The sequence below is a fragment of the Rutidosis leptorrhynchoides genome, chromosome 7, assembly GCF_046630445.1.
Source record: "Rutidosis leptorrhynchoides isolate AG116_Rl617_1_P2 chromosome 7, CSIRO_AGI_Rlap_v1, whole genome shotgun sequence".
Classification (NCBI taxonomy): domain Eukaryota; kingdom Viridiplantae; phylum Streptophyta; class Magnoliopsida; order Asterales; family Asteraceae; genus Rutidosis; species Rutidosis leptorrhynchoides.
Window position 1 is genome coordinate 26,373,988 of NC_092339.1, and position 11,163 is coordinate 26,385,150.

At 32.9% G+C, this 11,163-nt stretch overlaps 3 protein-coding genes across 3 annotated transcripts; 2 read left to right on the forward strand and 1 right to left on the reverse strand.

The window, feature by feature from the left end:
• Nucleotides 1–153: 153 nt before the first annotated feature.
• Nucleotides 154–4,384, forward strand: LOC139858234 (uncharacterized). The gene is made up of 6 exons (XM_071847097.1): nucleotides 154–299; nucleotides 410–972; nucleotides 1,428–1,754; nucleotides 2,855–3,229; nucleotides 3,573–3,790; nucleotides 3,895–4,384. The coding sequence occupies exons 1-6, from the start codon at nucleotides 157–159 to the stop codon at nucleotides 4,138–4,140; spliced, it is 1,872 nt and encodes a 623-aa protein (XP_071703198.1). The 5' UTR covers nucleotides 154–156; the 3' UTR covers nucleotides 4,141–4,384.
• A 1,094-nt stretch (nucleotides 4,385–5,478) lies between these two features.
• On the forward strand, nucleotides 5,479–6,211 carry LOC139859051 (uncharacterized mitochondrial protein AtMg00310-like). The gene is made up of 2 exons (XM_071847867.1): nucleotides 5,479–5,776; nucleotides 5,883–6,211. The coding sequence occupies exons 1-2, from the start codon at nucleotides 5,479–5,481 to the stop codon at nucleotides 6,209–6,211; spliced, it is 627 nt and encodes a 208-aa protein (XP_071703968.1).
• Nucleotides 6,212–7,480: 1,269 nt separating this feature from the next.
• LOC139859052 (uncharacterized) lies at nucleotides 7,481–8,350 on the reverse strand. The gene has a single exon (XM_071847869.1). It carries the CDS (start codon nucleotides 8,348–8,350, stop codon nucleotides 7,481–7,483), a length of 870 nt encoding a protein of 289 aa, XP_071703970.1.
• Between the last annotated feature and the right edge of the window lie 2,813 nt (nucleotides 8,351–11,163).

The following is an 11,163-nucleotide window of genomic DNA, read 5'->3' on the forward strand; positions in this document are numbered from 1 at the left end:
TTATAAAAAGAAAAGTAAAGTCACTTACTTGCTTGTGTTAATGACTATGCTTTCTTATGTGTGTGTAAGAGAGAAATAGATAGAGATAGTCTCCTTTATTAAAGAGGCCATGTTTATAGAACAAAAACTCTCTTTCTTTGTTGCAATCAAATGAAAATGCAATGTTCAAAAGAAACCATACTTCGTTTGTTCTACAATGCCTCAAGTTCTTTTCAACTTCTTTTTTTATTCTTCTACCTCACTTCCATTTTTATTTCTAAGTTGTTGATCTTTATTTCTAACATCCCATTCTTTCCAAGGTAATTCCTTTTTTACTATTTCTATCTAATATAGTTATTTATGTTAAGTTTCTAGGCTATATGTAAGGGCTTAAAATTTTGATTAGTGTTTATGGTTTCTTAAAAATCAGAAATGACGAAGAATACGAATATGCGTCTAGTTTGGAGGAAGAAGAGGAGGAAGAGTTAAACGATGTGTATCGTTACCATGAGAGTTTTGACGAAAAAGATCATTTGGTGGCTGATATAACCGAAGATGGTGAAGATCTTTGCTTTTTGAAAACTAGTGTGACAAGTTCATGTCAAAATAGTGTCATTTGCGATGAAGAGATCATTTTAGAGTCTCTAGACGACGAGATCATTAATCAACATCTAGATATAGGGCAAGACAATGAGGAAGAGGCAAAAATCAGCATTGAAAGTGTTAGTGACGATTTGTCTTTCTATAGCGTACCACAATCCGAATCTGAAGAACAAAACAATCAAGAAAATCAAATCCACCGAGAGGAGGATGAAGAACATGAGATATTGTCAAGGGCCGGCGGTTCACAATCTTGTAGATATGAAGTGAATACACCGGCCATGACAACTCGTGCAAAGTCTACTTGCACTTCTTGTAGATACGTTGGAAATGAACCTTCTTTGCGCGTCACCAAGAAGATTGCTTTTGAGCTTGATGACGACAAAATTGAAGGTATTGTGTATCTTTTGGGCATGGAATATGCATCGTATATATTTGATTCCCATATATTCTTTATGTTACAAGTCTTTCATGCATGTTTGAAATGTTAATAACTAAATATTTTAACCACACTTTTATCAATTATTAAAACCTAGCTTAATTTGAATATTCTTAGAAATAATAATTACTACTATAAATTTTGTACTAATCAATCAAACATCAATTTATCTATAATCATCACTTTATAATTTTCTCTTTTAGCATGAAAGATATAGAGTATCTTGATGACTATGATTGATGATTCCTTCATTATTTTAGATCCCAACAAATGACTTCTAAGTGTGAAATCGATTATAGTAGCCTGAACAGAAAAACTTTATCTGTTTACTCGTTTACCCATTTTGGTAATATTGTAGTTAATTTTTGGTGTTTATGTGGTGTAATCTAATAATCACATTTTATTGCAGAAAAGTATAGGGAAACGGGAAGGAAGTTAGAATCGAAGTTAACACAAGTAGACAAGTTTTTGAATTTGGGACCATTAAATTCGAAATATGAACTTGATGAGAAGGATAAAGAAGAAATCTTTGGTGATACAAATACAGTTGGGTCAACTTCAAAGAGTTCATCAGAATGGAGAAGCTCCATTAACTGTCGAGATCCGAGTTATGATCCATTTTCTTCTTCATCGCGAAGAAGTTGCCCTAAATGGGAATCTTATACTGTCTTCCAAAAATATGATGAAGAAATGTTGTTTTTAGATAGAATTAGTGCACAGAAGCTTCAAGAAACAGGTATGCTTTCCAAATCTAATTTCCTTACTCAACAAGTAAAATTTGGCATAACTTTGTCTATGGTTTTCCATAAAGTAAGTACTATTTCTTAGAATATTACTAATTTTAAACTTTACTTATTTGTACTTAGATGTTCTAAATATTGGAGATTACTATTCATATTCTTTTATCTTCTAAAGTTTTGAATATAATATTATATTGAGTATATTAACATTTTATCTAATGAAAAGTGGCTCGGATATTTGAATATTCCTCTTTAAATTTGGGAGAACAATATAGATTTTGGTTGCATCATCATTATTCTAAGCTTCTAGCTAGTCTAATTTTTTTTATTGTTAATTCTATTATCACAAGATGTTGTAGTGGTCACTGACGAGTTTAGGTAGATATTCTTGGTATCCTTGATACAACTAGTTAGAAAATCTTTTGTATAAAATATTATTCAAATTGTACATGACACAATTAAATTTAAGTACATGACCCCATATAATTTTAGTATTTATAGTTTTCTTGAAGTAAACAACCACTAAATTACCCTTTAAATTTAATTAGTTTTTGAAAATAATTAGAACTCCTTTTAATTTTGATCTTAGATTTGCCACTGCTAGTGGTTGACGTTATTTTGATAAGAGAGTCTAAGGTTCAAATTTCACTAAGTACATTTTGTGGTGCTAGAAACGAGATAACCTAGTAATGTCACGTATATTTGAGTAACTCTGTAGCTCGAACATTAAAACTTCCCCGTTTACCCGTTTTAAAAGTAAAATAGATACTCCCTCCGTCCCAAAATAATTGTCCTGTTTTGACTTTTTGAGTCTTTTTTCTTCAACTTTGACTTTATATATCTTTCTTTGTGATATATAATATCGAACGAAAGTTATACAAATGAAAACACATTTGAAAAACAATCTATTTATATAAATTTCATCAAATATTCTATAGTAAAAACTAACGAATATTTAAAGTCAAAACTTAATAAATTGACTTTGAAAAGTCCAACAGGACAATTATTTTGGGACGGAGGGAGTATGTATAAAAAGCTTCATGCAAAATTCTCATATACTCATATCTTAATTACTTGAAATTATGGATTCCTTCAGAATCATTTAGGTCATCAATGACAGCCCATTCATCAATATCCGAGAAAATCATCCACAAATTAGCATCAAGAAACAAGAAAACGTCGTATATCTACCAGAACTCATATCACGAACTAGAAGCAGCGTATGTAGCTCAGATTTGCTTAACGTGGGAAGCTCTAAATTGGAACTATAACTATTTCCACCAATTAAGAGCTTCACGTCGCGAATCTGACCCTGGATGTCCTGCTTACATTGCACAACAGTTTCAGCAATTTCAAGTTCTTTTACAACGCTACATAGAGAACGAGCCTTACGAAAATGGTAGGAGACCGGTAGTTTATGCAAGGATGAGAAGTTTGGCTCCTAAGTTACTTCAAGTCCCTGAATATCGAGGTAATTAAATTTGCCTAATTTCATCAAGATGATTAAATAGTTGATCTAGATTTTATTAATTACAAACTTTACTTCATATACTTTACTTCAATAACAAGAACACGAGATATAATAATTAAAAAGATCATGTTACTGAAGTTTGTTAATTAATTAGTACACATGTATAGTCACACAAGAGGGATATACTCTGTAGTTGCTTTGGCTTTTTAATGATTATTGAATAAAAATATAAATGGTTCTTTACATACTAAATGATCATACATTCCTAAAGTTCTATAGACTATAAATGATACTTGATGCTATTATTGATTTTATATACTTAATATATTTATAATATTTGTAGATTCTGATGAGGAGAAAAAAGATGAATATTTGGGGTCAAGAATTTCATCAGAATCATTTCTTGTAATAATGGAGGAAGCCATCAAAACATTTATGAACTTTCTCAAGGCTGACAAAGAGAATCATTTTCAAATATTTACACATCTCTTTCGAACCAAAAACTCAAGAACTTCAGTTGATCCAACGGTTCTCCTTTTGCTCAAGAAAGTCAACCATAAGGTCAAAATCAAACCCCTACATCTCATTTCCAATAAAGCAATCAACTTTCTTTACTATTTCATACTAAATCTATGAAATATTATTAACTATATGTACACGCGCAGAAGAAGTTGAGGCTAAAAGATCTAAGACGGTCGCGCAAGTGCTTACGAAGAAGGCGATCAAAGGTACAGAATGAAATGGAGGTATTGATGGCACAAATAGACTTAAAAGTGGTATCAAGAGTTTTGAGAACTACTGATTTAAGTGAAGAACAAATGCATTGGTGTGAAGATAAGATGACCAAAGTAAAAATCTATGATGGAAAATTACAAAGAGATTCTTTACCACTTTTCTTTCCAGCACATTAGCTTATTAGTAGACCCCACAAAGTAGGTGGATATTGCTTTCATGACTAGATTGTGAATGTGCACACACACTCCCTCTTGCATGGAATGATAAGAGTATATCCCCTTTTCACCTTTTTTTTTTTGTAAATAGACTAGTGAAAAGCAAAAGAGAATAAAGAAAAGTTGGCCATGCATTTATAATAGAAACCACATGCATGCAATCATGGATGGATTAAGATTGATGATGGTGTTTATATATAAATTAAGATTAAGATATATTAATAATCTGTTAATGTTATCTTTTACTTTATCAATTAATAATCGTGTTGTATTGGAATTCTCTCGTGTTCGGTTCAATTTAAAAGTTTGACTAACTTATGCTCCGAGTACAAATTAAGTGAATAAGTGTCATTAAATACGAAATTTTTGACTAAATAGTATGAAAACTCATGGTTTTGTGGTTTGCGTAAGAAGTTGCATGGAGTTTACTAAACAGGTATTACCGGAGTTGCGAATGCTGGTTTGTACAGATCACACTAAACCGGCCTTGAGAAGGTCGGTTTGGTCCTACGTGAAAGTTCATCTGGCTCATAATTGAATGAGACTGAGACGGGGCTGGTGGCGGTGGTGGTGGTGGTGGTGTTATGGTTCGAGGTTGCGATTAAGACTCAGATGAACTGTTGAGCTTTGGAAATAGTTCCGAAAATTTAGATTCGTGTAAATTTGCAAGAAAATCCAATTATTTACCATTGTTTGTTTGAAAATTTGCTAACTGGTGAAATGAATTATAAGTTATATTTAAAAATAATCTTTAGAAACTTATGTTTTTTTATCTGTTTTTTATGTTCTTCAATGCGTACATTCCGGATTGAATAAAGCTGACGTTTTTAAAATCGGGTTAGTCATGGTTAATCAATTAGGGTTTTATATTTAGCGGTGGTAGGTCAAAAATGACACCGGGCTTCCTAATGCCGATTTGTCAATGTTTGGTAAAGTGTCTTACGAAGTGGTCTTAGGAACTCCGGTTTAACCGCACACAAGATTTTTAACGCTAGGTACAAAAACAGGAAGTGAAATGTGTTAAACTAGTTCTGGGAACTCCGGTGTAACATGAAATATGTCAAACCCGCTTTGAAAATTTGTGTCGGGATTGAAAATTAATTTTGATAAAAGTTGTGTATTTGGTATTGGTGTTGAGCCCTCGGAACTTAGTTTATTATCGGCTTTAATGGGGTGCCAAGTTGGGGCGTTTCCTTTCACTTATCTCGGTTTGCCCATCGGAACAAGAATGAAGAAATTAAAGGATTGGCAACCCATTATGAAAAATTCAATAATAGACTTTCAAGTTGGAAATCAAAAATGTCTTCATTTGGAGGTAGATTGGTCGTAATTAAATCGGTCCTCACGAGCCTTCCGTTGTACTATTTCTCGCTTTACCGGGCACCGCTATGTGTGTTAAAATTACTCGAGAGTGCGAGAAGAAAATTCTTTTGGGGCGGGTCAAGAATAGACTCAAAAATCTCATGGGTCAAATGGGATACGGTCTTAAATACTTCGTGGAATGGGGGGGTTAAATATCGGGTCACTAAAGAGCAAAAACTTAGCTCTTCTCGGGAAGTGGTGGTGGAGGTTCAAAACCGAAACCGACTCACTTTGGGTAAAAGTCATTCGCAGTATTTACAGGTTTTGTGGTGGCCTTATGTTGAACGATGATAATCATTGTCGTTCAACCTCGGGCGTGTGGTATAACATTATATGTGCAGGTTCGGATGTTGAAGCTTGCAATGTCCCGTTCAAACAATCTTTTCTCAAGACAATCGGTGATAGCGGATCTATGAGATTTTGGCTGGATCAGTGGCTAGGCGAGGACAAGTTATGCAACTTATTTCCCCACTTATACATATTAGAATTACATCCTGATGTGTTTGTCAAAGATCGTTGCATTGGTGTCGTCGGTTCTGTAATAAGCGAAAGGATCGAAGCTGTCTGGCAATGGAGAAGAACTCCATCTGGTCGCGCTGCTGGGGAATTGTCGAGGCTGCTCCAACTTATTTCACTTTGTTCATTCGATAACAGCAAGTCAGATACGTAGTCATGGAGCTTATCTTCGGACGGTATGTTTAAAGTTAAGATTATGTCTAGTGAAATTGAGGTGAAATTATTATGTGCTGGTGTATCGAGTCAATGCACAGAACATAACAATCTAGTACCTAAAAAACTCGAGATTTTTGCGTGGCGTGCGTTAAAAAAGAGACTACCGGTAAGAGTGGAATTAGATAGACGTGGCATTGATTTACATAGTGTGCGTTGTCCGTTGTGCGATGATGATTTGGAATCCGTGGAGCACTCTTTAATTTTTTGTAGACATGCAATTGACGTATGGGAAAGGGTATTCAAATGGTGCAACATGAGTCATTTCTATAACCTTAGTTTGGATGAAATCTTCAAAAGAAATAGCAATATTGCAATGTCAAACTCCGAAAAAAAATGTGGCAAGCTATCGGGTGAGTTTGTGCGTTCACTATATGGAGAAATCGGACTAAAAAAGTCTTTCAAGACAAATGTTGGAACGGTCCATTGACTTTAAGTGAGATACAAATAAAGTCGTTCGAATGGATTAATACTAGATCGAGAAACCCTCGCTTGGATTGGCATACTTGGCTTATTTCACCAAGTATTTATTTTGTCTAGTTAGGTGTTAAACATGTGGATGCAATCTTAGCATCAAAATTGTAAGTCTCGCGTTCGTGTATTTGTTGTTTCGTGTTTTTGAGGGGCTTATGCCCGCTCTATCGTGTAATTATCCTTTATAGTAATACATCGTCTTGCTTTTAAAAAAAAAAAAAAAAAAAAAAACTTTGTTGAAACCTTAATCTAATTATATAATACTAACTATTGTTTTAGGGCACAAATCAAATAAAACCTTCTTAAATATAAGTTATGTTCCGTAACATTTTGTAAAGGGAATTGATGTTTCCACTAAACTTTTAGCATTATCATCACCCTTCTAAAATACCCTTATATTTACTAAATTGTTTTGTGTATTTTCTTCTACGAGGTAATTCTCTATCCACTTAGAGCACAATGTGTCCATGTCCATTTCTCAGTGTCCATTTCGGCTTCCATTTTGGACACTGAAATTGACTGACAGTGTGTAAGGTGGAGGTGTTCACAGTGTCCATTTCAGTGTCAATTTTTTTATTTTTTATTTTTTTAATTGATTTTTAGTATTGTATTTAAATTAATTTAATATAATAAAAATAAAATAATAAAGTGAAATTTATAAAATAAACTACATTACATTTATTAAAATTCATAAAATAAACTTGATTACATCTATTCAAAACATTCATAAAATAAACTAGATAACGTAATAATTCATCTCATAAAATTCATAAGTCGTCTCGAAGTCCCACAAATGTTCAACCAAATCAGATCGTAAGCCTTCATGCACTTCTCTATCACGTAACTCTCTTGTTCTTCTTGCACGAGCGTCGCACCTATCGATCCAAGTACGTTGTATATGCTGAACGGGCTCAACTACCCAATCATTCTCAGCAAGGTTGTATCTATTGTCTTCGATAATAGTTGGGTGACTGTGATCGCCTCGTATATACTGTCCTCTCCACGCAACCAGACATTTTTCCCATGCCCAGTGCATACAATCTATACTACCTAATATGCCCGGAAAACCATGAATCCTTTCATGACCTTCATACAAATGGTGAATGTCGTGCAACGTAGGCTCTCTTAGGTAGACGTTAGCATAAAAATCAATGATACACTTACAAAAGTTGTGTAGAGATTCCCGGCCAACTCGTTCAGACATTTGAAGATACTTATCCAACGCATCTAGTGTATAACCGTATGCTAGCTGACGTAGTGCGGCTGTCATCTTCAAATGTGGGCTAATACTCCACCTACCACGTGAATCTTGTGTTCGATGAAGCCATCTAAAATAATACGGCAATGGATTTGATGAGTAACTTAGAATATCATTCATAATGCTAAGAAAAACACGTCGCCGCATTCGAAATCTTCGTTTGAAATTTTCATTCGTATATTTGCAACCCTCGTCAAAATAATCGTCCATCAAACGTTCGTGTGCTTCATAACGATTTCGACGTATATAACGATGTGAGTTAACTTCATCTTTAGAAGATAAATCTTCAAGTACGTTTAGTGTATAGTTTGTGAACGAGTCGCCGGAAGAACTCGAAGAAGACGACATATTGTGACAAAAAAGATAAAAATATGATAAAAAAGATATAGTTGTGTTGAATGGTAAATAATTTGAATATTTTAGAGAGAAAATGATAAATAAAGATATTGTTGTGTGTGTAAAATGTGAAAAAGGTGTGGTATTTATAAGAAAGAAAAGAAAATAAAATAAAATAAAAACAAAACTAGCCGTTAAACGGCTAGATTTTAAAAATTCAAACTCAAACGGCTCGATTTACTCACTGTCGATTCACGGATGGTGGAAATCGACGTTGGGATCGACGCCATCGCGGTGCCTGGCGACCGTCGATTCCCGGCGTCGAATTTGAACGACAGCGATGAAATTGAATGGATACCGTGTGTAGTGACCCGAACTTTTTCATGTTTATATATATATTAAATGAAATTGTTATTTACATGATTAAGTGTTTCCAACATGTTAAGCAATCAAACTTGTTAAGACTTGATTAATTGAAATAGGTTTCATATAGACAATTGACCACCCAAGTTGACCGGTGATTCACGAACGTTAAAACTTGTAAAAACTATACGATGACATACATATGGTTATATATATAGTTAACATGATTTTATTATAAGTATGTATCTCATTAGGTATTTTAACAATGAGTTATATACATAAAAATGAGACTATTAATTTAAGAAACTCGAAAACGATATATATAACGATTATCGTTATAACAACGTCTTACTAGGTACATATGAATCATATTAAGATATTGATACACTTGGTTAATTATGTTAAATGATAAGTAAATATATTATTAAGTGTATTAACAATGAAATACATATGTAAAAATAAGACTACTAACTTAATGATTTCGAAACGAGACATTTATGTAACGATTATCGTTGTAACGACATTTAACTGTATATATATCATACTAAGATATATTATATATCATAATATCATGATAATATAACAATGTAACATCTCATTTGTTATAATAAACAATGGGTTAACAACATTCAACAAGATCGTTAACCTAAAGGTTTCAAAACAACATTTACATGTAACGACTAACGATGACTTAACGACTCAGTTAAAATGTATATACATGTAGTGTTTTAATATGTATTCATACACTTTTGAAAGACTTCAAGACACTTATCAAAATACTTCTACTTAACAAAAATGCTTACAATTACATCCTCGTTCAGTTTCATCAACAATTCTACTCGTATGCACCCGTATTCGTACTCATACAATATACAGCTTTTAGATGTATGTACTATTGGTATATACACTCCAATGATCAGCTCTTAGTAGCCCATGTGAGTCACCTAACACATGTGGGAACCATCATTTGGCAACTAGCATGAAATATCTCATAAAATTACAAAAATATGAGTAATCATTCATGACTTATTTACATGAAAACAAAATTACATATCTTTTATATCTAATCCATACACCAACGACCAAAAACACCTACAAACACTTTCATTCTTCAATTTTCTTCATCTAATTGATCTCTCTCAAGTTCTATCTTTAAGTTCTAAGTGTTCTTCATAAATTCCAAAAGTTCTAGTTTCATAAAATCAAGAATACTTCCAAGATTGCAAGTTTACTTCCAAGTTTTCTAAATCCATTCCAAGTAATCATCCAAGATCAAGAAACCTTTGTTACTTACAATAGGTTATCTTTCTAATACAAGGTAATAATCATATTCAAACTTTAATTCAATTTCTATAACTATAACAATCTTATTTCGAGTGGAAATCTTACTTGAAATTGTTTTCGTGTCATGATTCTGCTTCAAGAACTTTCAAGCCATCCAAGGATCCTTTGAAGCTAGATCTATTTTTCTCATTTCCATTAGGTTTATCCAAGGAACTTGAGGTAGTAATGATGTTCATAACATCATTCGATTCATACATATAAAGCTATCTTATTCGAAGGTTTAAACTTGTAATCACTAGAACATAGTTTAGTTAATTCTAAACTTGTTCGCAAATAAAAGTTAATCCTTCTAACTTGACTTTTAAAATCAACTAAACACATGTTCTATATCTATATGATATACTAACTTAATGATTTAAAACCTGGAAACACGAAAAACACCGTAAAACCGGATTTACACCATCGTAGTAACACCGCGGGCTGTTTTGGGTTAGTTAATTAAAAACTATGATAAACTTTGATTTAAAAGTTGTTATTCTGAGAAAATGATTTTTATTATGAACATGAAACTATATCCAAAAATTATGGTTAAACTCAAAGTGGAAGTATGTTTTCTAAAATGGACATCTAGACGTCGTTCTTTCTACTGAAATGACTACCTTTACAAAAATGACTTGTAACTTATTTTTCCGACTATAAACCTATACTTTTTCTGTTTAGATTCATAAAATAGAGTTCAATATGAAACCATATCAATTTGATTCACTCAAAACGGATTTAAAATGAAGAAGTTATGGGTAAAACAAGATTGGATAATTTTTCTCATTTTAGCTACGTGAAAATTGGTAACAAATCTATTCCAACCATAAATTAATCAACTTGTATTGTATATTATGTAATCTTGAGATACCATAGACACGTATACAATATTTCGACCTATCATGTCGACACATCTATATATATTTCGGAACAACCATAGACACTCTATATGTGAATGTTGGAGTTAGCTATACAGGGTTGAGGTTGATTCCAAAATATATATAGTTTGAGTTGTGATCAATACTGAGATACGTATACACTGGGTCGTGGATTGATTCAAGATAATATTTATCGATTTTATTTCTGTACATCTAACTGTGGACAACTAGTTGTAGGTTACTAACGAGGACAGCTGACTT

Excerpts from the sequence above, each read along its gene's own strand:
- LOC139858234 (XM_071847097.1), top strand. The coding sequence starts at position 157 with ATGCAATGTTCAAAAGAAACCATACTTCGTTTGTTCTACAATGCCTCA. Across the intron at positions 973-1,427 it reads TGATGACGACAAAATTGAAG|AAAAGTATAGGGAAACGGGA; the intron begins GTATTGTGTATC and ends ATTTTATTGCAG. Across the intron at positions 3,230-3,572 it reads TCAAGTCCCTGAATATCGAG|ATTCTGATGAGGAGAAAAAA; the intron begins GTAATTAAATTT and ends TAATATTTGTAG.
- LOC139859051 (XM_071847867.1), top strand. The coding sequence starts at position 5,479 with ATGTCTTCATTTGGAGGTAGATTGGTCGTAATTAAATCGGTCCTCACG. Across the intron at positions 5,777-5,882 it reads CCGAAACCGACTCACTTTGG|GTTCGGATGTTGAAGCTTGC; the intron begins GTAAAAGTCATT and ends TTATATGTGCAG.
- LOC139859052 (XM_071847869.1), bottom strand. The coding sequence starts at position 8,350 with ATGTCGTCTTCTTCGAGTTCTTCCGGCGACTCGTTCACAAACTATACA.